Below are 25,315 nucleotides of genomic sequence, written 5' to 3' on the forward strand. Positions count from 1 at the left end.
CTGGTTTGCTGACTAAAGCGTGTGCTGCTTGTGCATTGCAGGTCAGTTCCCTGCTAGTGCTGCAGGACAACATTCTCCACAGCACCTAGTATCACACGCTAGGACACTTGAAAATAGTGCCTGTGGCATTTTCCATTCCTGCCTGCAAAGAGCCACCCTAGAATCAGTGGCCTGACCTATGATCAGCAGAAAAGACACTAGGGAACTGGCACTAAAATGTTACAGGAAGAACTTTAGAATAGATATATAGTTGGGTGTCCCTTTACCTTCAGTGTGCTAAATTTCCTCTTCCAGAGTACACTGTTTCCCCTAGTTCATTCTTCATCAGAGGAACCTCCATAAATTCAAGTATCAGTTTAGGCTGTCTCCAAAGAAACTGGATCAAATGTTTCTGTTCAGTGGAAGCGGACAATTTAATTCTTGGAGGAGACTGAAGGCTTCCCCTTGGGATTCACCACTTCTTGTGTGTGGAGTAAAACCCACGTTGTTCAGTAAAGCATTTCAGTGTCTCTAACATGAGATGATGTAGCTATGCCCATCTGTGTTCTAAACTGCCCCTTTCCCCTTTATGAAGGCACCAGAAACAACCAGACAAGTTTAAAATTTTTCTTTTCCAGGTTCACAAAATGATAGCAGAATTCAAATTGATTCCTGGCCTTAATAACCTGTTTGACAAACTGATCTGGAGGAAACATTCAGCATCAGCCCTTGTTCTGCATGGGCATAACCAAAATTGTGACTGTAGTCCAGTGAGTACCCTAATTTCACATTTTGCATGGTAATTTAGATGCTACAGTTGTAGTAATTTTTTTTTCCCTTGGAGTTGCTGTAGTCCATTGATTTGAGAGCCTTGATACCAGATACGAAGCATTGCTTTATACCTGGAAATTTGGAGGTAAACGTAGTATTTATTTTAAATAAACTTAGCTTTGTTAAATTGCACACATCCCATCACCCTTTCCATTCTCTTCTGTTTTGGGAAACTCATGATGAAGTTCGTTCCTTCCTTATTCCAATTGCTTGTCACACTCAGGATGTTGTAATTACTTTTTCAGTCTTGAAAGATTTCCATCTCCAGCCTAGTCTGAGATACCTATTTCTTCTGTGTTTATCATTAGTGATGATGCTGTAATATGTACAATACATATTTTAAAGGGTTTTTTCACCCTTCTGTTTTTTTTGTAGGACATTACTTTAAAGATACAGTTTTTGAGGCTTCTTCAAAGTTTTAGTGATCATCATGAGTAAGTATGGAAAAAATAAGCTTACAGTAAATTGTATTTAGTGGCATCTCTTGTTCCCTTTTAACTAAATTATTGAGCACCCTCAAATGTATTTAGATGCCTTGCCCTGACCTATTATATTTAAATGTCCCACTACTGATATAAAAAGAATTTTTTGGTAAATGAGAAACAGTGTGAAAGTAGGTTTCATGAGTCAGTAGGTGGCTCTCCTCCCTCAGTGAGTACTGAGCCAGTGCAGTAGTGTAGCACAGGGGTTTTGCTGCAGATCTTTTTAAATAGCAAAATCAAGGTCTAGGCAACTTGTGATCATTAAGGATCCCATGGAACTCTTCACAAGTGACAGTTCAGTCCTGATAAAACTCAGCTTGGGGAATTGTATTTAATCATCCTAAATTTCTTCCAGTAGCTTAAATTGATAAAACTATTCATTATGTACCATCCTGTAAACACTATCTCAGGTACTGTGTATGCAGTTTTTCCTTCCAAAAGGTAGGAAGGTGGTCTCAATATTCTAGTATTTGCTGATTGGATGTCAAAAATTGGGTGCCTTTCTAAGGGCTGGTCCACACTGGGGCGGGGGATCGATATAGGAAACGCAACTTCAGCTACGAGAATAGCGTAGCTGAAGTCGACGTTTCCTATATCGAACTAAATTTACTTACTTCGGGTCCACGCGGCGCAGGCAGGCTCCCCCGTCGACAGCGCTTCCTTCTCTCGGCAAGCAGGAGTTCCGCAGTCGACGGGGGAGCGCTTCTGGGATCGATCTATCGCGTCCAGATGAGACGCGATAAATCGATCCCAGAAGATCGATCTCTACCCACCGAATTGGGCGGGTAGTGTGGACCAGCCCTAAGAGTATGTCTGCACTGCAGTTAGACACACGCAGTTAGCCCATGCCAGCTGACTCAGACTCGCGGGCCTTGGGCTAAGTGGCTATTTAATTGCCGTGTGGACATTCAGGCTCAGGTTGGAGCCCGAGCTCTGGGACCCTCCCCCTCAAAGGGTACTATAGCCCAGGCAGCAGCCAGAGCCTGAACATCTACACTGCAATTAAACCAGCCCATGAACCCAAGTCAGCGGGCACGGGCCAGCTGCGGGTTATTAATTGTAGTGTAGATGTACGCTAAAAGATCTGCTATAGCGTAACCAGGAGTTGTGGGCTCAATGCAGAAATTCACTGGGTGAGATTGTGTAGTCTCTGTTATAAAGAAGGTCAGACTAGACTAGATTATCATTATGGTCCCTTTGGCCTTGAAATGTATGAATTTAGGACTATTAAAGCCTTTCCACGCACAGTCCTAGTAGAAATGTAAGGTGGTAACTCACCTGTGAACAGATAAATTTCATGGCTTTGCTTTCTGCGAGAGCTATAGGATGATGCAAATATTTCTTAGTGGTACAGCTTGAGGAAACTGCACACATTTTGCTAGTGTGTGTATTGCTCTGGGTTATAATGTGCAGAATCCAGGCGTACCATTCTTTGAAGGTTAGGCCTCAGCTGGAGTATTGCGTCCAGTTCTGGGCACCGCATTTCAAGAAAGATGTGGAGAAATTGGAAAGGGTCCAGAGAAGAGCAACAAGAATGATTAAAGGTCTTGAGAACATGACCTATGAAGGAAGGCTGAAAGAATTGGGTTTGTTTAGTTTGGAAAAGAGAAGACTGAGAGGGGACATGATAGCAGTTTTCAGGTATCTAAAAGGGTGTCATAAGGAGGAGGGAGAAAACTTGTTCACCTTAGCCTCTGAGGATAGAACAAGAAGCAATGGGCTTAAACTGCAGCAAGGGAGGTCTAGGTTGGACATTAGGAAAAAGTTCCTAACTGTCAGGGTGGTTAAACACTGGAATAAGTTGCCTAGGGAGGTTGTGGAATCTCCATCTCTGAAGATATTTAAGAGTAGGTTAGATAAATGTCTATCAGGGATGGTCTAGACAGTATTTGGTCCTGCCATGCGGGCAGGGGACTGGACTCGATGACCTCTCGAGGTCCCTTCCAGTCCTTGAATCTATGAATCTATAAGATTTTTTTTTTTTTGTATTCTTGTTTGATAGGGCCAGATCACTTTTCCCCATGGTACATCTTTTCACTTTTGGTGTTGACATTTATTTGTATCTAACTGTAGGCATTATCTTTGATGCCAGCACTTCAGTTCCAGCCATGAGGTATTAATGTAACCATCCTATCTCACTCGCTAAGTAGGATATTTTCTCTGGATTGTGTCAGAGCCATCAAATGTCATTTGCTATGTAAATTTTAGCTGCGCTTTATAAAATGCATAAGATTTTTAGATTGGATGCTTAAGGGCTCCAACCCATGTAATTATGGGACACACTGCATAGCTACAGGAAATTACCAAACCCAACAAATATAGATTATTAGAATGTACAGGAAAGTCCAAACTACACCTACGTGGAGAAAACTAACTTAATTTAAGAAGTGTTCTGTGTCACATGCCTTTATCCGATAATTCGCTAATTACATTCTGATTACATACCTTTTCAACAAACATCCCACTGCATGAAAAATGTCAATCTGTAATTTGTAATGTAATTTTCTGTGGGCCACTTCATAATCTCCTGAAAACAGGGACTGGCAAAGGAAGTGCTGCGAGGTGTAGAGCTCTAATAGGAACTAATGCAGAAGTGCTTTCTGACAATGATAAATAAAGTGTTCACTTCTACACACAGACAGTGCAGGTAATTTCCATTTCAAGGAGCAATCTAAATTACACCTATAGCACTGGATTCTGACTTGTTTGTAATGTTTCAGGGGGAAAAGTGCAAGGATAAAAAAATACCAAAACTGTCCTAAGAGTATGCACACGTTGCTCAGAATGAGGGAACACACATCTCATCTCGAAAGGTCAGAATGGGGTAGGTGGAGGGAACCCAGATGCTGTTCTCTTGTACCCTCAGAAGCTTCTGGTCTAGACAGTAAATAATGCTCTTACACCAATTCTTATTCTATAAAAGTGTCACATTTACCTTGTTCTGCTATGGCCAGGCCAAAACTGAGAGATCTCCTGCTGTGAAAACTGGGACCTAGATCTGTATCTCAGCCCATCAAAAACTTTCCCTCTGCAGCCACTGTTAGCCCAGCAACAACTCCCAGATGGTACAGTAAGTCTCCTCAGATGCTGTCCGTATTAAAGCGATCACTATAAAAACCTCAAGCATGGTTGAAACAAAAATAATAAAGTTAAACATCTAAAAGTTGAACATATTTAGATCATGAAAATTGGAATCCACTGAAACTGAATGGAAAGTGTGGAATCTAAAACAGAAATGCTTGAGAAAATGGATTATTAAAATTAAGTAATAGTAAAGTAAAATCTCTGTGTTAAGGCATGTAAAATGACTGGTAAACTTGAGTTACCTGAAAACCCAATGAAAGCAAGAGACTGAAGAGTGCTTGAACTCAGCTGGTACAGGGAGAGAGGACTCAGCTAAACCCCTGAGTTACTGGCTAAGGATTCAGAGAATTCCATTTTTAATAGTGAGAGATGTTAGAATTCCATTGCAGAAACCTATTGACCTGGAAGGAAACAGAGATACCATGTGGCAACTCCAGCTGATGCTAATCAGCAGGGTAAGGTGTTAAAAGTAATAAGGCATCTGAGGAACAATTTATATTTTTGTCTTGCTCCAGCATCTTAAAGTAGGGGAGAAGTGTTGGCAGATGCTAAACAATACTTTTAGAGAGATCTCAATCATTACTATAGCCAGTGAAAGGAAAGCCTTTTGTAGTCTTGGAGGTCACCTTGACTGACTGGTGGCTGGAATTGGTGTGGCCTAGAAAATAGCTAGATAGTCCTGATAATGAAGGCGAGGAGGCTATGTTTGTAGTTAAAAAAATTAATCAATAAACCATTGTTGGCCACTTGCAACTAAACCAGGCTAAAGTTATGATTTACAGAAAAAATGAGTGTGTTGCATTTGAAAGAATAGTTCTTGTAGTGCATTTCTGTTAGATCAAAAAAAAATTTCTTTCATAGTGAATATTGTAGAATAGAGTATATAAATGATTTTCGCTCTCTCGAAAATGGTGAATGGGCAATTCAGGTTTATTTGAATGACATTGGAAAAACACTTTCTCTTTTATGTAGTTACTTGGCTAAATATTTTATTGTGTGAGTTCTTTACATTGCTATACCCGTCCCTGTTTTCTAGTTTGTTTCCTGATGTTTTTTGGCACTTTCCAGGAATAAAATAATAACATAGTCAAGTAAATTGTAACCAAGTACTGGAAAATTTGAGTGCCTTATACAATTTAATGTTACTAGTAAATCTTCATATTATTGGGCAACTACTGATAGGCAGCATAGAGACTCTTTTTGAGGGGTTCTTGGAAGGCTGTGCTATCTGAAATTGCTGAAATCTGTTAAGCTGCCATTTTGTATTTTTGTAAGTTAATGTCATAGCTTCCAACAGATTAAATAGCAATTATTGTAGGTGAAATACCTCTATTTTGTAAGTGCTGAAAGGCTATCCTTGTTGTATTGTATCTTTTTCTCTAATTTGCTTTTGGATGGTTATGGTATAATAAAAAAGACAAGTGTAAGAAGCCTGGCACTGCTTTTTTAACGATTAGTGACGGACTGAATTTCGGGAGGACTGGCAATGTGATAGCATGCACTCTTAGGCAGGGCAACAGCCTGTTAGTGGGCTGCATAAATAAATGTCTGTTCCCATCTTTCCAGTTTCACAAATAACTTAGCCACACTGTCTTGTTTGGCTTGGAGTTGCAGATTGCAGATGCAGTACATATAACTAGCAACATTACATAAATCATGAATTAAGGAAACAAATGGATGTGCTCAGCCTCATTTTTCCTTTTTTCTCTCAATGATTTTTTTTCAGGAACAAGTATCTTCTGTTAAACAGCCAAGAACTTAATGAACTGAGTGCAATCGCCCTCAAAGCCAACATCCCTGAAGTAGACGCAGTTGTCAACACAGACAGGTAGGGAGGAAGCTATAGGTTTTGTAGCCTGCTATTTCAAGCTCTTAAACTCGGAACGTTTGGTAAGTACTTACACTAGAGGTTTTATTTTATCTGCTCTGTTTGAAATCCTCCATGAAGCCCCGTTCCCTTAACTTCAGCAATAAGTTGCACTAGCAAAACCACTAGGAAATTATGGAAATGCAAAGAATTGCATTTTCCATATATCACATGTGAAAGAAGCTAGGTGAAACTGCCACATCAGTATCAAATAGTGTTGCTCTATAAGGTCATTGCATTGCCAGGTGGAGAACCAGATCCTTCAAAGGAAGAAATAGCTACCCCTATTTTCATAGTAATGACTAGCTGACCTCTTAAAATGCACTTTATACTCTAAAAAGAGGCTGTGACAATGGCATTATGGAGTTTGACGTTTGTGTCCATGATCTCCATGTTATATGCTTTTCTAACTGCCAGCCTCACAAACTGGGTGTTGTGAAGCAAGCTGGAATCTTTCTAGCTCATGAATAGCCACCAGTAATATTTTGCAGTTGGGATTTAGGCCTGGCCTACACACACATTACGCCAATTTAACTAAACTGATTATTTCACTAAACTGTTGAGAAGATATGAGTACCTGCCAAAGGGGTTCGATTTAAAAGTGGCTGATAACCAAATTAAGCTAAATTGACATAACATATGTAAACCCATTTGAGTGGCCCCATAAAGGTGTTCTACGATACTGATCTAGTTAAATCAATATGACTTCTGAAGACAAACCCTTGGTAAACAGTTCTCTTCATGTGCTAGACAAGAGTCCAGCTCACTCCCTCTGCAGGGCTCGGAAGACAAAGCCAACGAACGTATTTGGGTCACTAAACCCTACAGCTAATGTTTCAGACCAGGGAGCTGGTGCGAGTGGAAAGGTGCCATTGGCTTCGAAAAGGAATCTCTGGCACATGATGGGATTTCCCAGTTCTTAAATGTTGCCAACTTCCTCGTTATCTGCCTTGTTGGTGAGAAACCACCACCGGTGTTGACCAGATCCTCTCTTCCTGAGCACTGCTGCTGTTCCAGCCCTCCTTCAACCATTCAGAGGGAAATGCTGCCCTGTGTTGTACGTGTGCTAGAAGGAGGAGGGGCGAGGCCACAGATAACCTCTTCCATCCTGTGTAATTTGCAGAGGAACCTTCCCTATTTTCTGATAGCACTAGTAAGGGGAGCCAGCTGTCCCGCAGCCAGTGCCCTCCTTTGTGAAAAGCTCTGTTCTGTAGGCTCCAGGCTGCATCCAGCACCTCAGCTGGCCGGTACACAAGCAGTGACCAGCATGGACCAACTGAGCAGGCATGCTGCCTATCTTTTTGAACAGTAGAAAAACCCTAAACTATCTTGCCCTACACCTGCAGGTTGGCTCATGATCTAAGCACATGAACAGAACCATTCCATTTCCTGCCCTTCTTGTTTTCAGGTGCCACGTCCTTTCTGAATAAACACAGTTTTTCTGGCAGCATGTCTGCATATACCGCCTGCATAAATACATCTCCCAGTTGTGTCAAGGTGCTGTTCATGTTTGTGTGCTTCAGTTTCATGGGTTTTTCCTGCGGAGACTAACCACTTATTTAGGCCACTGCCTCGGTCTGAATTCCGATACAAAAATGTTGTGCTTGCTGAACCAAACTCTCCTTTCTACAAATGTGTAGTGAGACCCAGCCCCCTCCATTCTCATTCCAAACTGTCAGGCCTGCTGCTGCTCCTGCTCACAGTGCTCATATTTCTTTTGTATTTGGTAATGTTTCAACAAAAATGCTTTGTTTGAAACTTCCTTGAAATCCAGTTACACTGCAGCTCTTGCAGACTGCAACATCAGAGCTACGTGGGAGCCGTTGTCATCCGTTCTTGTGGGCAATGTGAAATGCTCATGCATGACATTGCTGTGTGATACTGGACTCTTCATATTAAGCTTTGTGAGTAGAATGTAGCTTCATCTCCAGAAGTATGCTCTGTAGTGACCTGCTTTTGCCATCCTTATACTCATATTTGTAATATTCCCCCCGCATTCTTTAGAAGTCTAGTCTGCGATGGAAAAAGAGGTTTGTTAACCAGGCTACTACAGGTCATGAAGAAAGAACCAGCTGAGTCCTCTTTCAGGTGGGTTCCATTTACATTGATGTATGTGGTTTTTTGGTGGGGTGGGAAGACTTGCTAGTCTTCAGAGTTCATGACCGCTGAAGTATTTTATTATCCATCATGAGAAGACTTAAAATGTTCTGATTTGGTTTCTCTGGTAGTGTGAGTGGAATAGAGTGACTATTCTATGGAATTGCTTTACACCGCTTCACTTTCATGTTGAAACTAAATGGACAGGGAAACTTAGTTTAGCCTGAGATGTACACCTCTACCCCGATATAACACGACCGGATATAACACGAATTCGGATATAACACGGTAAAGCAGTGCTCGGGGGGGAGCCTGCGCACTCCGGTGGATCAAAGCAAGTTCGATATAATGCGGTTTCACCTATAACGTGGTAAGATTTTTTGGATCCCGAGGACAGCGTTATATCGAGGTAGAGGTGTATGTGGTAAAGTAACTTTTCCCAATGAGCTGTTATAGCCTTGTTGAATTAGTAAAACTTCATTTATATTTGTCTCAGGTTTTGGCAAGCAAGGGCAGTTGAGAGTTTTCTACGAGGTGCCACTTCCTATGCAGACCAGATGTTCCTGCTAAAGAGAGGACTCTTGGAGGTAATAACCTAGATATCTGCTCTGGCACAAATACACTGTAACAAACTTAGCATGTATCTCCATGGGAATCGGTGGGTTTAATTTTTAAGAAAATCCAGGAAGCTTAAAAAATGGGTGCTAGAATTCACTGCCGCAATAGGCAGACCTTATATCTAATGCAACACTTTGAGAGGTGTAGCTCTGGTTTCAACAACAAGATAAACTTTTAAGGGGGTGATCACATTTGGTAAATCTGTGATTATAGGAACCTGAAATGTTGTACGTGATCATAGTTGTTAGGTTTGGTTAAATCTAACTCTGGGAACTGGTACAGGTACTTACAGTATCCAGATTCTAAGTGATTTATATCTACCTTAGATTCAGATCTTAGATACTCCATTTGTGGGTGCTATGGAAAAAATCACCTGATTTACCTACTCTTAAAAGAATGAAATGTGGATAAACTTTTTGAAGCAGTAATTGGATCACAAGCATTTGAATCTGAGTTTACTGGTGACTTAGGCTAAAATGTGGTGGTAACACACTTTCCTTTCTTGCCAGCATATTCTCTACTGCATTGTTGACAGTGAGTGCAAATCACGGGATGTGCTTCAGAGTTACTTTGATCTACTGGGAGAACTGATGAAATTCAACATTGATGCTTTCAAGAGGTTCAACAAATATATCAACACAGATGAGAAGGTAAATCTCTTTTAAAAAAATAAAAATAAAAAAAAATCCAACCACCCTGCTTTGTGCCAAATACTAGGTGCAGTGCTGTGATGTACATGGGTTAATTTGCCCCGTTCCTTTTTCTGGGCAGAAGCAGAAGCAATTTATAATTTGGGGATTGGGGGCTCATAGTTACCTCTGAAATGAACAGGGCATTTGTACTTCTGAGGTACTGTTTGAGGTAGTCTACACTCTTGGATGCACAACCCCTGTTCAGAACGTGACATGGCATCACTGCAAGCAATTAGGCTAGAGACTTAGTCCTTTAAAACAAAAGCTCAAATTCATGAGCACAGTTATGCAGTAACTTTTTCCAAAGGCCATTTGTGTGGTCACATAATTGTACTCATCACAGGGCCTTGTTTGCAGACCTACCTGCTAATCCTAATTACTGTTCACGCCATGGGTAATATCTAGCTTGTTAGCCACACACAATCCTCTCAAAGTGTATGAAACTCTGCTCCACAAGTGCCTAGCACTATAGAGTATATCACTTTTGCAAACGTAGCACTAAAATGTCTGTCTTTAGTTTCAGATCTTTTTGAATCAGATCAACAGTTCACTGGTTGACTCAAACATGTTGGTTCGCTGCATTACATTGTCTCTGGACCGATTTGAGAACCAGTCTGATATTAAAGGTAAAGAAAGACTTGGCAGCTCTTTGAGAGTTTACAATCAGGCTTTAAAATCCTTAATAGGAGTGTGTGTCTCAGATGCATGACTTAGCCCATGTACTTACTGGGTGTGAGCACCAGTTCTTATTGCTGTGCTACCCACGTTGTCAGCTGGGATGGCCTTCAGCTGCAGATCACCCAGCAGTAAAAGAACTTTGTGGCCGAAGACAATCTGTCCTCAGGACAACCACCTTTTTTCAACCAGAAGTCTCCCTTGGCTCTGTTCAGAGAGAAGCACAACCTGTCTGCAGCTCTGAATACGATGCCCAGTCTTGCATTAGGTTCAGGAGTTACTGTCTTCCACTTACATCCAGTTTTTAAGTGACGGTTTCATTCTTTTTGTATCTAAACTCTGCAAATCTAATAATCTGGTTGTCTTCCCTATAGTTGCAGAAGTCTTGTCCGAGTGCCGCCTGTTATCATACATGTCTCAGATGTCCATGAGAATGTCCTTCCTTTTCCGCCTCATTAATATTATTCATGTACAGACACTCACACAGGTAAAGAGCTGACATTAAAATATGATCACTGTAATCATTCATTATGTGTATTAATGGGTTTGGGGGTCTGACTTCTTTTCAAGATGTGCTTGTCTTCACTGTGCACTAGGAGTTAGAAGCATTTATCTTGGATAGATTTGGACCCTAAATGAATTCTGTGTCTTCATTTCATGGAATACTTGATCTCTGCATTTTTCTGTAACTTGATTTCCCATGTCTCCTTTATTTTAGGAAAATGTCAGTTGTTTGAACACAAGCTTAGTTATCTTAATGCTGGCCCGAAGAAAAGACAAGCTACCCTTCTACCTGCACACACTGCAAGAGATGGAATATACGGAAAAATACCCAGGGTTCATCCTGAACAACTTTCACAGTCTCCTGCGATTCTGGCAACAGCATTACCTCAACAAGGACAAAGACAGCACCTGCTTAGAAAATGTATGTTTGATCTCCTGCTGCCTTAGGGGAGAACCATGGTAGTCTTAGTGGGCCAGCTTGCACAAATGGAGAAATGAGAAGTTTTGAGGGAAGTAAGGAAATGGAACTTCCTAAAGTGCTTTTATAGTGTCTTAGCAATTCAGTGCCAGGGTGCACATGATCAGAAGAGTGTGAGGCAACTGTAGGGCTTGGATCTGTTCTATCCTCTGATCAGATCAGAGATGGCACTCTGGCCAGATTCCTGAGGAGTCAGTGCAGAATTGTTCCCTAGAAAGTGTACTGTTCTAGAGCTGTGCCATAAATGTCGCAAGCAATGGGCTTCTACCACTTTCCTTGGAGGGGCAGGAATGGGTGTGTGTATGTGAGGAGCCATTATGCAACTTTCATAGATTTCAATATCAGGAAGCTTTTCATACTATTCAGCCCAGCTTTTCCCTAACTTATGCTAATGCACCTGTCTTGTCCCACATGGTCATGCTTGCCCCACGGATAGCCAAGCGATTCCAATACAGCTCCTTAAGCTTTCACTCGAACGCAGCCCTTCCTGCTCATTAATCTCGTGGTGGTGCTCTTCTCTTAACTCCCTCTAACTTGTCAATATCTCCGTGTTAGGATTGTGCGGGTTAACATTCCAACACTAAAAGTAAATGATGCTCCTCTTCGGTGGCTTATAAATCCTGATCCGTTAACAGTCTAAATGGAACTCTTCTTTGCCCCTTTGTATCTCTACCAAGTACTGTAATGTGCCCTGGCTGGAGAAACAGCTGAATTGTCCTGTGCACCTTGGTGGCAGTAGTCATTGGTAGCTTGGACAGTCCTGAAGGGACTAGCCCCATCTCAATAGCTTTACTTACAGAAAATCCTGTCTTAATTGGATCAAATGCCGGGTAGGTTCAACCACTTTAGGTGTTCAAAGTCTTCCTGATATTTAGTCTAATGGAAAATTAAGGCTTAATTTAATTTGTGCTCAATTTCTTTCCATTAGTCTCATGTTAGCTTCCCTGCCCCTTTGTCTGACCTCACGCTTCTCAACCTCCATGCCATCAATGCCATTTATATTCTTCCTAAGCACTATGTGTAAATGATTCTTTTAAAGCATGTACACAAGCTAAACTCCTCTATAATAGAGGTTGGAGGAGTGTTCAAAACAAGTCTAAAATTCAGCGTTTGTCTATCAGCTTTGACCCCACCCAAGACCCATAGATATCTCCATTAGGGCTATCAAACTATTAAAAAAATTAATCGCATTCTTAAACAATAACAGAATACCATTTATTTTAATATTTTTGGATGTTTTCTACATTTTCAAATATATTGATTTCAATTACAACACAGAATACAAAGTGTACAGTGCTCACTTTATATTTATTTTTGATTACAAGTATTTGCACTATAAAAAAAACAAAAGAAATAGTATTTTTCAATTCACCTAATGCAAGTAATGTATTGCCATCTCTTTATCATGAAAGTTGAATGTACAAATGTAGAACTATATACAAAAAAAACTGCATTCAGAAATAAAGGTGTAAAATTTTAGAGCCTAACAAGTCCACTCAGACCTACTTCATGTTCAGCCAATCACTCAAAAAAACAAGTTTTGTTTACATTTGCAGGAGAGAATGCTGTCCACTTCTTGTTCACAATATCACCTGAAAGTGAGAGCAAGTGTTCTCATGGCACTGTTGTAGCCAGCCTCGCAAGATATTCATGTGACAGATGCGCTAAAGATTCATATGTCCTTTCATGCTTCAACCACCATTCCAGGGGACATGCGTCCATGCTGATGATGGGTTCTGCTCGATAACAATCCAAAGCAGTGCAGACTGATTTTGTATGTTCATTTTCATTATCTGAGTCAGATGCCACCAGCAGAAGGTTGATTTTCTTTTTTGGTGGTTCAGGTTCTGTAGTTTCCGCATCGGAGTATTGCTCTTTTAAGTTTTCTGAATGCATGCTCTACCCCTCGTCCCTCTTAGATTTTCATAGAATCATAGAAGATCAGGGTTGGAAGGGACCTCAGGAGATCATCTAGTCCAACCCCCTGCTCAAAGTAGGACCAATTCCCAAACAGATTTTTACCCCAGTTCCTTAAATGGCCCCCTCAAGGATTGAACTCACAACCCTGGGTTTAGCAGGCCAACGCTCAAACTACTGAGCTATCCCTCCCCCCTTTTGGAAGGCACTTCAGATTCTTAAACCTTGGGTGGAGTGCTATAGCTATCTTTAGAAATCTCACATTTGTATCTTCTTTGTGTTTTGTCAAATCTGCAGTGAAAGTGTTCTTAAAACAAACAACATGTGCTGGGTCATCATCCAAGACTGCTATAACATTAAATATATGGCAGGTAAAACAGAGCAGGGGACATACAGTTCTCCCCCAAGGAGTTCAGTCACAAATTTAATTAACACATTATTTTTTTAATGAGCATCATCAGCATGGAAGCATGTCCTCTGAAATGGTGGCCAGGGCATACGAATGTTTAGCATATCTGGCATGTAAATACCTTGCAATGCTGGCTACAAAAGTGCCATGCAAATGCCTGTTCTCACTTTCTGGTGACATTGTAAATAAGAAGCGGGCAGCATTATCTCCTGTAAATGTAAACAAACTTGTTTTTCTTAGCGATTGGCTGAACAAGAAGTAGAACTGAGTGGACTTTTAGGATATGAAGTTTTAAATTGTTTTGTTTTTGAGTGCAGTTATGTAACAAAAAAAAATCTACATTTGTAAATTGCACTTTCAGGACAGAGATTGCACTACAGTACTTGTATGAGGTGAATTGAAAAATACTATTTCTTTTGTTTTTACAATGCAGATATTTGTAATAAAAAATAATATACACTTTGATTTAAATTACAACACAGAATACATTATATATGAAAATGTAGAACAACATCCAAAATATTTAATAAATTTCAATTGGTAGTCTATTGTTTAACAGCACAATTAAAACTGCGATTAATCGTGATTAATTTTTTAAATCGTGATTGATTTGAGTTAATCACGCGAGTTAACTGCAATTAATCAACAGCCCTAATTTCCATGAAAAGGAAGTAAAATATCCAATGGGAAACTTAACAAGCAAACATCCTCTGCAGTATCTAACCCGGCGTCCACGCTTCCCGCAGGTGAATGAGAGAGAGATTAGGAATGACAGGCTATAAATAGATACGAACCTGACCATCTGGGTTGCTTGCTCGGATGAGAGACACATGTAAACAGCATATATCATGGATGTAAATTACTGTTCTTGGCAGCATGGTGGCAAGTTGCTCAACACTTCCTATTATAAGACCCTTTTTTCCAGTGACTCGTAACTTTTTTGCTAGACTTTTAACTGTTTGGGCTGAAATTTTTCATGCCGGGTGTCTGTCTCAGGCTGATTTTCTTTGGGAGAACTTCAGCCAAAAAGGTTTAGCCATTTCTGAGAATGAGCCTAGGGGAATTTTTTTTTCCCTCGTGTTAAAGTCCCAGTGACCCTTTTCCTCTCAAAAGCTTAGGGCACCCACGCTTTAGAGCAGGGACTTGAAGTTTGGCAGTAGGCTGGTCTTTGTGTCAGGGATGTGCCTTTTGCCATTTCTGTGAAAATGCACCAAAATCTGGTTATATGTTTTTACCATACATGGCCCTTTTTGTTAAACTTGTATGTAAATACCAGACCCCAGAGGATCCCTGTAAGCCTTACGCACTCCTGTGCCACTTGGCACCGAGAGGCCCTTGGGTCACAGAAGGTGTGTAGTGAATGAGGCTGGGCATTGCAGAAAGAGCAAGTCCAATCTCATAGTTAAAGCAGTGGGAATTGTATTCTCTCTGCCTCTACCACTGAGTTCCTGTGTGGTGCTGGGCAAGTCCCTTAAATCAAACCTGTCACAGGGATGTCACTAACTGTGATCCTCATTTTCTGTGTTCCCAACTTGAAACGCTGGTGCCTGATTTTCAAAAGTGCTGGGCACTTGCAGCTGCAGTCGTTGGGAGCTGTGTTTGACTACATTAAGTGCTATACAATGCTGAGCACTCTGAAAAATCAGGTCCTCCGTGTCTCAAATTGGGCATCCACAATTAGTGGAGGATTTTTACCTTAATCTGTGTCTCTATTCCCCATCCCGTAAAATGGGATATTTATCATCTGTATTACAATACCAACCTCTTAGATGACCGTGTGTTATGAAAATAAATTGTTTGAGGCACTCAGTGCTATAGCGATGAGTGCCATAAGAAAGCCCACGAGGAAATTAATAATTCTGTCTTCAGAGCAGGGCTTGAATAGTGCCCAGTAAGGCCTGGGCCCCACCTTGAACAATGAGAAATCAAAAGTTGGAATCACTTCATTCAGTGCGCACTGTCCCTCCTGTGCACTGAATGGGGTCCTGTGAGTAAAACTGCAATTAGTCTGTATCACCTTGAATGGTCCCTTAGAATATATGCTAACGACTTCTACTAAACGATCCATTTAATCTTGTATTTAGCTGTGACCTTGTCTACACTAGAACTTCCTTCGGTATGACTTGCGTCACGCAACGGTGTGAATAATCCACACCCTGAGCAACAAGTTACACCGACCTAAGTGCCAGTGTAGTCAGCGCCTCTCCTGCCAACATGGCTACCGCCACTCGCCGGAGGTGGAGTCATGAAGCTGAGGACTTAGAGCGTCGGCTTAGAGCGTCTGCACCAGAAGTGCAGCGTTTCTAGTGTAGATGTACCCTGAGTGCTTTTCCAAGCCCTGAGGAAGAGCTCTGTATAGCTTGAAGGCTTGTCTCTCTCACCACCAGAACCTGGTCCAAAAAGATACCCCCTCCCCCACCCGTCTGTATCCTAACACACATGCAGGAGAGGGCTGATTTAGGGTTACCCAGGGAACCCTTCCTAACCTGAGTGTTTGACCTAGCAGCCTTTTATGTTCTTTTCCCATGGTTTGTGTAAAGTGTGTGTGTGTATGTGTGTATATATATATATATATATATATATATATATATAATACTAATAATTCACTTCCAGTATTGATGGTATAATATTTACCTATAATCCATCTTAATGGATGTTTAAGAAATAAGTGTCCTTACCTATGCAATTATTTGTATAGTAGTAAGTTAGCTGTTGCATCTAGCCACTGAAGTGCCTGGGATGGGTGCGAGGCACCAGAAAGAATCTGGGTCAGCAGCCTGCAACATGCTGCTCTGTTGGTTTCCCTACAAAATCTATCCATGTAGGTTTTTGTACATTAACCCGGGTAAGCAGAGCCCCACTCCTGAGTCCCCTCCCAAACCGCTGTTATCCTAGGAGCAGGCTGGCAAGCTTGCGTAATAGCCTGTGTTCCTTACCTGAGACAACTAAAGCCATGTGCCTGGGCTGGGAGGGGACATAGCTAGAAGGGCCTGGGACGGTAAGGTGAGGCACTTGAACGCCACAAAACGGAAGAGGGAGAGACAGTGGAAGGATGCGGCGATGGGCATCCTGAGTTTATCCTGCATGCAATTTCTTTGAGAAGTTTCTGATCTTTACTTCTGCTTGGCATTCCTCGCTGGAGCTGAATTACAAACTAAAACCAGTCTTCGGGCTTGTCTATACTTACGCGCTGGTTCGGCCGCAGGCAATCGAACTTCTGGGTTCGATTTATCGCGTCTTGTCTGGACGCGATAAATTGAACCCAGAAGTGCTCGCCGTCGACTCTGGTAATCCTGCTCGGCGCGAGGAGTACGTGGAGTCGACGGGGGAGCCTGCCTGCTGCGTCTGGACCGCGGTAAGTTCGAACTAAGGTACGTCGACTTCAGCTACATTATTCACGTAGCTGAAGTTGCGTACCTTAGTTCGAATTCGGGGGTTAGTGTAGACCAGGCCTTCAAGCCTGTAGATCGCTCAGTGCACAATGGAGCTCCTTGCAGTGCACAGGCATTGCATTTTCTTATCTGCTTGTGCAGTTAATACACAATGACTGCTTCTCATTGTGTGCTTTAGTGTCTTGCTAGAGATGCTAGCACATCTCTGAAACTGCCACAGCATATCGCTCTGCCATTGTTGTGTTCCACTTCAGCTTGGCACATGGCTGTCCGTCCATCCTCTCTTGAAACTGACACGCTGGCATGTCTGGTTGTTCTCATGTAGGCACCAGCTGAGAGCGGTCTACGTGAGAGTACGGTATTGTCTGCCATAACCATTGCGTTGCTCTCTTGGTGCCTTGTCTGCCATATGAAGGAACTGACTGATCTATGATGTTAATGAAAATGTGCACTTAATCCAGTGCCTGCGCTGTGCATATGCAGCTGTTCAGGTGGAGGGTGACGGTGTCTCGGCTCCAGTTGGGCCTGGGGTTGAACCATATAACTGGTTATCACCAATGCAGACCGCCTCAAGGTGCCTGACTCGGATACCACAGGAGAGCGTGCTCATTGCGGTAGACCAGGCAAAAATCCCGCATGTGAACAGAAACCGAGTTCTCTGGATTGGTCCTGTTCGCTGTGTAAGGGAAGCCGTGTGCTCCACTGTGCGCATGGCAGCACAACTTGCCTTTCCTCACAGCTGTCACGTCCTTGGCAGAAGCATTGCCCCACCCTGTGTCCTCCCCGCCCCCTGGCTTGCTCTCTGCATAAGGGGACAGAGCCATCACCTCAGGCCTATGTGGCTTTCTTTGTGTGGGCTGTTGGAGTACCCTCTGCCTCATGCCCACCTACCCTGCTGCCGACCTGCCAGGGAGTGGGAGCGGAGCTGTGCCACAGGAGGGGTAGGTGCCTGCTACCCCGTTGTGAGCGAACAGGCCCTAGGAGACAGGACCGTGCTTCGGACCTTAGAGTACTGGGGCAGTATGTCGGCTGCTCCTGCAGCCTGGGAGAGGCCTGTCGCCTTGTCTGTGACAGCAGGTTCTGTGCATTGCATGCAGCTCTACGGCCTGTCACATAGAGACCTCTTCCTTAGGCGGTAGCCCCTCTGTCCTGTCAAATTAATCTTCACTGCCAGTCATGCACACCCTGAGCTGGCTGCCATGCTCGGGCTTGTTCATCTCACTCTGGCCCTGTGTTTTTCCACCTGCCCACCTACACCTGGACTAGAAGGTGCACTGCTGGCCTGCTAAAGTCTAGTAGGGTAGGTTCATCTTAATGGGTCTCTCCATTGACAGCACGCTCTGCAGGGATCCCTATTCCGCACCTTAATGCCTCCTACTGCAGTAGGTCTGTGGCAGTGGAGTTGGGTCCCCTTTCCATCCCCTTCTCAGTGCAGATCTAGTGGGACTGTTGTTGCACCTTTTCCGCTTTCCTTGGCTGGATCCCCTCTACCATTGTCTGGTTGGAGGAGGAGGAATTTGTTCTGTTTATAAATATTGTCTCCGCTGTGGGACAACAAGAAAGGAAGAGCCTTGTGGTTTGGGGTGCTATAAAAACAAAGTACTGCTTCCAATATTAATCTTTTATACAGATATTTATTGGTGCAGGCTGGCTTCTGTACAGACAAGAACAGGAGTACTTGTGGCACCTTAGAGACTCAAACAAATTTATTTGAGTCTCTAAGGTGCCACAAGTACTCCTGTTCTTTTTGTGGATACAGACTAACACGGCTGCTACTCTGAAACCTGTACAGACCAGCATCATCTGGTTTGTGCCGGATACGTTTCCATTGTGTGGGATAGCTTTCCTAAAGCTGCGTAGGAGTAATGGTAAACTGACGGTTACGATGTTGGCCTGATGAGAAAATCAGACCTGAATGTAAGATGACTTTCAGGTTTCTCTCTCCTTGGTGCACAGGAGGAGGGAGCTCTGGTTCATGTTCATAGCTCATATTTTGGGGGCAACTCAGGTTCATGCTAATGAACTTCAGGGTTATTTGCAGCCTGTCACCTAATTAGACTTTCTCTCTCTCTCCACAGAGTTCATGTATTAGTTTTACCTACTGGAAAGAGACTGTATCTATACTGCTTAGTCCCGACCGGACATCACCCTGTGCCATAGTTAGCTATATTGACGAGGCGTATATGGACATTGACAGAGATTTTACTGAGGAGTGATTCTTCAGACTGGCTTCGAATGGACAGCGCTTGGAGGGTATCTGGCAGATGGATTTTCAGGGATACGCTGCGTTGTGTGTGTGTGCGCGTGCGTGTGTGTGTGTGTGCGCGCGCGCAGGCTTGGAACCATGGATGTTACTGCTTTGTTAAAGACTCTTCCCCCACCTCTGATCTCTGAAGGACAGGACTTCGTAAGCTATCTGGGCGACACATTCAAGGACGGAGCTTCCAGTTGTTTTGGGATAAAAATAATCACTTGCAAAAACTAGCCTTTTTCTGACACCCCCAGTGTAGCGTGGCTAGACAAGGATACTCCACGTTAGTTGTGGCTTCTCCTTGTGGCCACCCGAATTAGCAGGTTAAAAAGCACAGGAAAGGCCCCAGGCCGTCCAAACCAAGGCCTGATAGGCCAAACGCATGCAGATGCCCCCCACACATCTACTAGGAGCAGTCTTTTCAGGGTTGGGTGTGTCGGGGTGTGGGGATCAGGGTGGGTTAGATTGTGTGTGGTTTTGAATTCCTGGATGCTGTAGCTCTGTTCACCTTTTTACCACCCACTTTTGGATTGTTTGGTGATAAATCTGTTTAGCCCACGTCTGTCTGTCTGTGCTGTTCCATTAGGAGGTAACCTCTGCTCCTGCTCTCCTCCAGTGGCTCCTTCCTGTCGGAAGGGGTTCTACAGTGCTGCAGAGAGCAGCAACGTTTCAGTGAGGGGGAAATTGCAGTCTGGGGACTAGCTTTGACCAGGCATTAACAGATTAAAATTGACTGATTTTTAAACTTGTGGCTTGTCCCTTCTTGGGTTACTAATCTGATTTTAAAATTGCCTTCAGGAGCACTGCTTTTGCTGCAAGGTTCTCCATTCTTGAACACGGCTAATGCTAACCAGCTGTGCCTGGAAACCTAACACTGGAGTCTAAGCTTGCAGTCTTCAGTACCTTGAATCCGCCTACCAACATTAATTTTGAAGTGCAATATTTACTTGGAGATGTCAGTTTTTTCCTAGAGTTGTTGTTTTAATCACAGTAACACTGCTAGATGCTGGGAATAAAAGACCCTTTGGTCAAAATAACTTTGTAAAGTACGTTTTTAAAAAACAAGTTTGGCAAAAATCTGGCTGCTTTGCCTGAGCTTGCAATTCCTAATCAACAGCATCAGACCAGGTCGTTCAAAGGCCAGGTGCTGGATGTGGCCCGAGATTTCTTGGAATGAAATAAGTCAGTGCAGTGTTGAGCCGCTGCATTTAAAGCAAATCTCATGCCTCTGTGGCTTACATTGAGACCCATTTTCCTATTCTTCCCCCAAACTGTACATGTGAATTTTAATTATTTAAATGTTAAGTTTACACTAATATTTGGTAGCTCAGACAGCTACTGGGAAACATCCTTCAAACATATTGCAGTGAGTGCAAGTGAGGGTTTCCCTGACTTGCAGTGTCCTCCCCTTCTGTGACCAGCACCTCCTTCCCCAAGACTTCATCTGCAGCCAGAAGAAAAGGAGAGCAACTACAGTGTAGCCAGTCTGGGCACAGACACACAATGGTTGTCTTAATGTGTAGGACCTTTGCCAGCAAAGGGAATACAAATCTTTGGATCCCTGAAGCAGGGTTTGAACGTGCAGGGCAGATGGTCAGCCCCTGACATTGGATTGTACCGTCTGAAAAACTTGATTCTGAAGAGTGTTGACCTGTTTGTAATTGAAGTCGTCTTTGAAATGGCTATACTGTTAGAACTGAGTGAATGCTGCAATGCCCAGGCTAGTCTTAATCCACACTTCGGTGTCCGCCCCATGCGGTTCACATTCAGACTGACCGATAAAACGGAGAGTCAGGAGCAAGGGGCCAACAAGTGCATCCAAACTGGAGCTTTAACCAAGTTTATAAGGAGCTATTAATGTCTTCCCCCTGAGGGATTTCCTTCCCCAGGGAGATTTTACTTAAACACACAGCTCCAGCAGATGCCATTCCTCCAAAACGAGTCGACACATTGGGAGACCCTTTTGCCATGGCAGCTGCAACTCTCTTCATCAGCTTTCCCTCGGGAGCAAATTTCTTTTCCATCTGTCCTTTTTTGTTTGTTTGTTTTTTCTTGGGATATTTGTGGGTTTGTGAATCTTTGCTTATTCTTAACTGTAATAGATGTACACTTAAAAATAAATGCTTCAGATGAAAAGGCGTTTAAGTTACAAGAATGCCTTTTCCCTAATCCAGCTAATTGTTGCATCCAAAGATTGATGCTATAAATCTGCAGAGAATATATTTTACTCTTAACTTAATCTGTGTATTTCTGGAACTTGCAGGTAGGGGCCAAGCTGTTTGCCCTTGTTTTAGACATCCCCCTCATCATGTGTTTTAGCAGCTCCAGGGACTGATCTTGGAGCCAGGACTCTTTCATCACCTGGTTCTGATTGAACTGGCTTGGTTCGGACAGGTGCACAGAAGCAATCTCTCCTCCCGCGAAGGAGCTGAGCTGGGCTGGTCTCCCTGGAGGGAAGGCTCTGTCTGATTTATGAGACAGGACAGAGGATCCTTCATAAACTGAGCGTTTCTAACAATTTTTTTAGCTTTATTTTAAGGCACTAAATAGGCTGGGGTTAAAGCTCACACTCACGCTCTCTTGGCTTCCATGGAACTCTTCGTCGGCATTAGCCGCTCGTATAAACCTACCCTGCAAGTGGCCAGAGGTGGCTCGATCCTTCATTCCTACTGTGGTAGCAACCTGTTATTCAATGAAAATGTCTCAGAGGAATGGTGCGAGGGCAGGAATGTTAACGTGATGGACCAGAGAGCTCGCTGATGTTGCTGCTGTCGTTAGTGTGGTTTTCAGCAGCTCCGTTGGGACTGTTGGGGGTGGCGGTGGGATCCCAGCTGGTTAATGTTCCTGGAATTCTGCACTATCCCAAATGCATTGCTGAGGTTTTTGCTGCCCGGATTATTGCCAATTTACTAACTGCAAACAAGCGTATTAAATGGAAACTATTAAAGAACTCTATTTTAAAAGAAATGGGTGGAGAGATGTCTTTCTTTATAGGGGTCTGGCCTACTGTGGTGATAAGATCTATGCCCCATCCCTGCTTGAGTGCAACGCTCCCTCTTAGGTTGTGGTCCTCTCCAAATGCCTATGGGCTCGCTGGCATTGTACTCGCTCCGGTGTTCGCCCCTGCCTTGGGTGCTCTCTCGGCTGAAGTCTAAACTCCCTGCTGGATGGTGGGTGAGTGCTTGACATTTTAACACTTTTGAACACTCATCCCCTGCACAATTTGGCTGTGCACAAGTTATCTAAAGCAGGTCCAGACAGTCTGCATGCAGTTCAATGTACCCCATTTCTGAACCACTGGTGGGTAGGGCCTTATGCAGTGACCTTACTTGTCTAGAGCACCGCAAGCCTGCCCACTGCCTTGCACACTTGCAAGGCCCAGGGTGGTGACCCCAAAAAACTCACTGTCTAAACAACTGCCAACAGCTGTGAACAGGAGAAAGCGCTTCTGAGCAATGGCTGTCTTGGAAAGTCTCCTACCGCAGCGGCCAGGTGGGTGCAGGGAGAGGCTGAGGAAAGATGGGGATAAATAAGGCCAGCTGCTAGGTGGGCCCTGAGGAGTGGGAGGCTGCCTCACACATAGGGGAAGGAGGGCTGTTCCAGGCACAGGGGAACATGAAAACTGGCTGAGCCTAGCAGGCCTCTTCTGTCTCCCTCTGTTTCTCTGGGGTTTTAAATGTCCTTGAGTGCTGCCTCCTTGGGAGCTGCCCTGCAGAGCAGAGAAAAGGAGACTAAAGCCCTGCCCTCTTGGGGCCTGTCTACACTGCAACACCACGCCCATGGCTGGCCTGTATCAGACCTTCTGGCTCACGCTAGAGCCCAGGCTCTGAGCCCGAATGTCTCTACTGCAATTTAATAGCAACATGAGCCTGCATCAGCTGCCACAGGCCAATTGTGGGTGTTTTATTGCAGCGTAGCTGCACCCTTACTCTGCGTGGATTTGTCCATGCAGCCCCAGGAAAAGGGCCTGTTCAGTAGCATCTCCCCACTCCTTGCAGCTGGAGAACAGGAGCGTGGTCTGCAGTAGCTTCCCCTTCACTATCTGATCTGACTCTGGAATTGCATCCCGGGGACCTCAGCAGCCCTGTGTTCCCCTCTCCCTCCAATGCCGCTTGGGATTGTTCCCTCGCCCTGAGGACAGAGAGTCAGGCCATGCTTGCTGCAAAAAGCAGTCTCGGGACGTGAACGTGAGTCACACATTTGAGATACTAGAACATTGCCCCAGTCGTTGCCTTACTGTGTCCTGATGAAGGCAGTCTTGGGGCAGGGGTAACGGGAGCTCTTCCAACAATGGACCTGGCTCTGCACTGAAATAGCCACTCCTTTGGCTCCTCCTGGGGCCTGCTCCAATAACTGATCTTGCCCCTCCCCTGGCTCGTGTCCCCCTCGAGCAGGAGCAGGGCTGAAGCACCGTGCTGGGGAGCCAGCGTAGTTTGCTGAGCTGCTGCCAAAGCTGGGCCTGTTCTACTGAGGGTTGGGACTTCCCAGCCAGTGCTGCTAATAGGGGCTAAATGACAGCTGGGGTTTGTTCGCCACAGGGATATGAACCTGGGTACTGGAGCTGGCCTGGCCTGGGCGATCTAAACCAGAGTTAATGGTTAGTACCAAACTCTCCATGGTCCCGTCCTTCGCTCCCACGTCCTCCAGCGGGCTGCTCCCAGCACAGCCACGTGTGCTGTCAGGCAGCCTCCCACAGCCCCCTTGGGGGCTGATCCCAAAGGATAACTAGGTCTGAGCTGGTAGCAAACTCCCTGCCTCAGTTCTCCTTGCTGCCTAGCTCTTGGCACATTCCTCTCGCAGGCCTGCTGCCAACCGTTCTTGGGCTGATGTAAGCCCCTGTGCGCAGAGCCCCGCTGGGGCTGCCCTCCCACCCCACAGACGGCAAGGAGCCTGTGCTCTTTGGAAGCTGTTTATTCACTCAGCATAGAGATGCAATGACTGTTGCAGCCAGTTGCACCTAACACACAACAGGCAGGTGTGATGGTGGCGGGGCGGGCGCTGCGGCTCCTACTCCTCGTGCTGGCAACAGAAAAGAAACACGGACTCAGGACGTTTGACTTGCTGGGGTGGAGCAGGGCGCAACCATCCTGCCAGCGGCAGCGCCCTCTGCAGAGGTCTGGGCCAGGCACCTGTCTGAGTCGAGGTACATGGCTCACTCCCTGGAGTGGCTGCTGTTCACATGCATGGACCTGGCCTGATGCAGCCGCTCCTCCTGGCTGGTCTCAGCCTGGCCCCAGGGGGCCTGGCAGTTGAGAGGAGCAGGGGTCTGTGGGCCCATTTGATAAGCCTGCAGCCGTGGGACTCGCTGCCTATGGGGCTCGTGCAAAGATGGAGCTGGCTGTAGCCCCGGACAGCTTCTCTGCCCCTCCCCTTCCCTTCTCAGGGCCCACATCCGTGTTAGTTCAGGCCTCACTGGGCCCCCCAGTGCTCCGCAGAGCCAGGCTCTGCAGCAAGTGCCTTACCTTGGAGGTGATGACGTCCCTGGTGCGGGAGCGCAGCTTGTTCACCTGCGTCTCGGCGATGTCGGCCCGCTCCTCGGCGTCGTCCAGCTCGTGCTGCACCTTGCGGTACTTCACCAGGTTGGAGTTGGCCTGCTGCTCCTGCGCCCGGCAGTGCAAAGGGGGTCAGGACTCTCCAAAGACCAGCCGCGGCCTGGACTGAGGTGCCAGCCCCTCACTTCCTGGGCAGCTTTGTACATCTCCCTCAGCAAGGGACGGTGCTGGGATCCCAGCCCTGGAGCCTAGGCCCCCTCCACAGACTGGGCAGGGTATTGGCAGGGCTGGTACAATTGTCCCCTCCTGCCCTGCCAGCATGTTCACACCTCTGCTGCAAGGAGGGCTCCCCAGCGGAGTGGCGAGGACCCCGGCTGGCTTGAGCCTTGGGATCGCTCTGGTCCCAGTGCTGGGTTATGGGGAAGCCCAGGCTATTCAGGAGCAGGCTGAGCCCTGGCAGGAGAGGGGTCCGGGCTCCAGCCCGGCAGGAGCAGGGCCAGGTGTGTCCTGTCTAAGAGGGCAGGGGCGTGGGATCTCAGCCTGGCAC

General features: G+C 44.9%; 2 protein-coding genes across 3 annotated transcripts in view; one reads left to right on the top strand and one right to left on the bottom strand.

Moving 5' to 3' along the window:
* Positions 1–22,237, top strand: part of TRPC4AP (transient receptor potential cation channel subfamily C member 4 associated protein) — a 51,663-nt gene extending 29,426 nt beyond the window's left edge. The window contains exons 9-19 of the mRNA XM_024194561.1: positions 618–749; positions 1,186–1,244; positions 6,103–6,204; positions 8,248–8,331; positions 8,837–8,927; positions 9,468–9,608; positions 10,168–10,276; positions 10,700–10,812; positions 11,044–11,250; positions 19,104–19,278; positions 20,075–22,237. Of these exons, the coding sequence (XP_024050329.1) occupies positions 618–749; positions 1,186–1,244; positions 6,103–6,204; positions 8,248–8,331; positions 8,837–8,927; positions 9,468–9,608; positions 10,168–10,276; positions 10,700–10,812; positions 11,044–11,250; positions 19,104–19,241 (1,176 nt within the window). The 3' untranslated portion in view covers positions 19,242–19,278; positions 20,075–22,237. The remainder of the gene's footprint in view (positions 1–617; positions 750–1,185; positions 1,245–6,102; positions 6,205–8,247; positions 8,332–8,836; positions 8,928–9,467; positions 9,609–10,167; positions 10,277–10,699; positions 10,813–11,043; positions 11,251–19,103; positions 19,279–20,074) is intronic.
* A 1,935-nt stretch (positions 22,238–24,172) lies between these two features.
* Positions 24,173–25,315, bottom strand: part of MYH7B (myosin heavy chain 7B) — a 52,968-nt gene continuing 51,825 nt past the window's right edge. For both annotated transcript variants that reach the window (XM_029912607.1, XM_029912608.1), the window contains one exon: positions 24,173–24,876. In XM_029912607.1, the coding sequence (XP_029768467.1) occupies positions 24,679–24,876 (198 nt within the window). In that variant the 3' untranslated portion in view covers positions 24,173–24,678. The remainder of the gene's footprint in view (positions 24,877–25,315) is intronic.

This window comes from Terrapene carolina, unplaced genomic scaffold, assembly GCF_002925995.2.
Source record: "Terrapene carolina triunguis isolate 2854851 unplaced genomic scaffold, T_m_triunguis-2.0 Scaffold233, whole genome shotgun sequence".
In the NCBI taxonomy this organism is placed as follows: domain Eukaryota; kingdom Metazoa; phylum Chordata; order Testudines; family Emydidae; genus Terrapene; species Terrapene triunguis.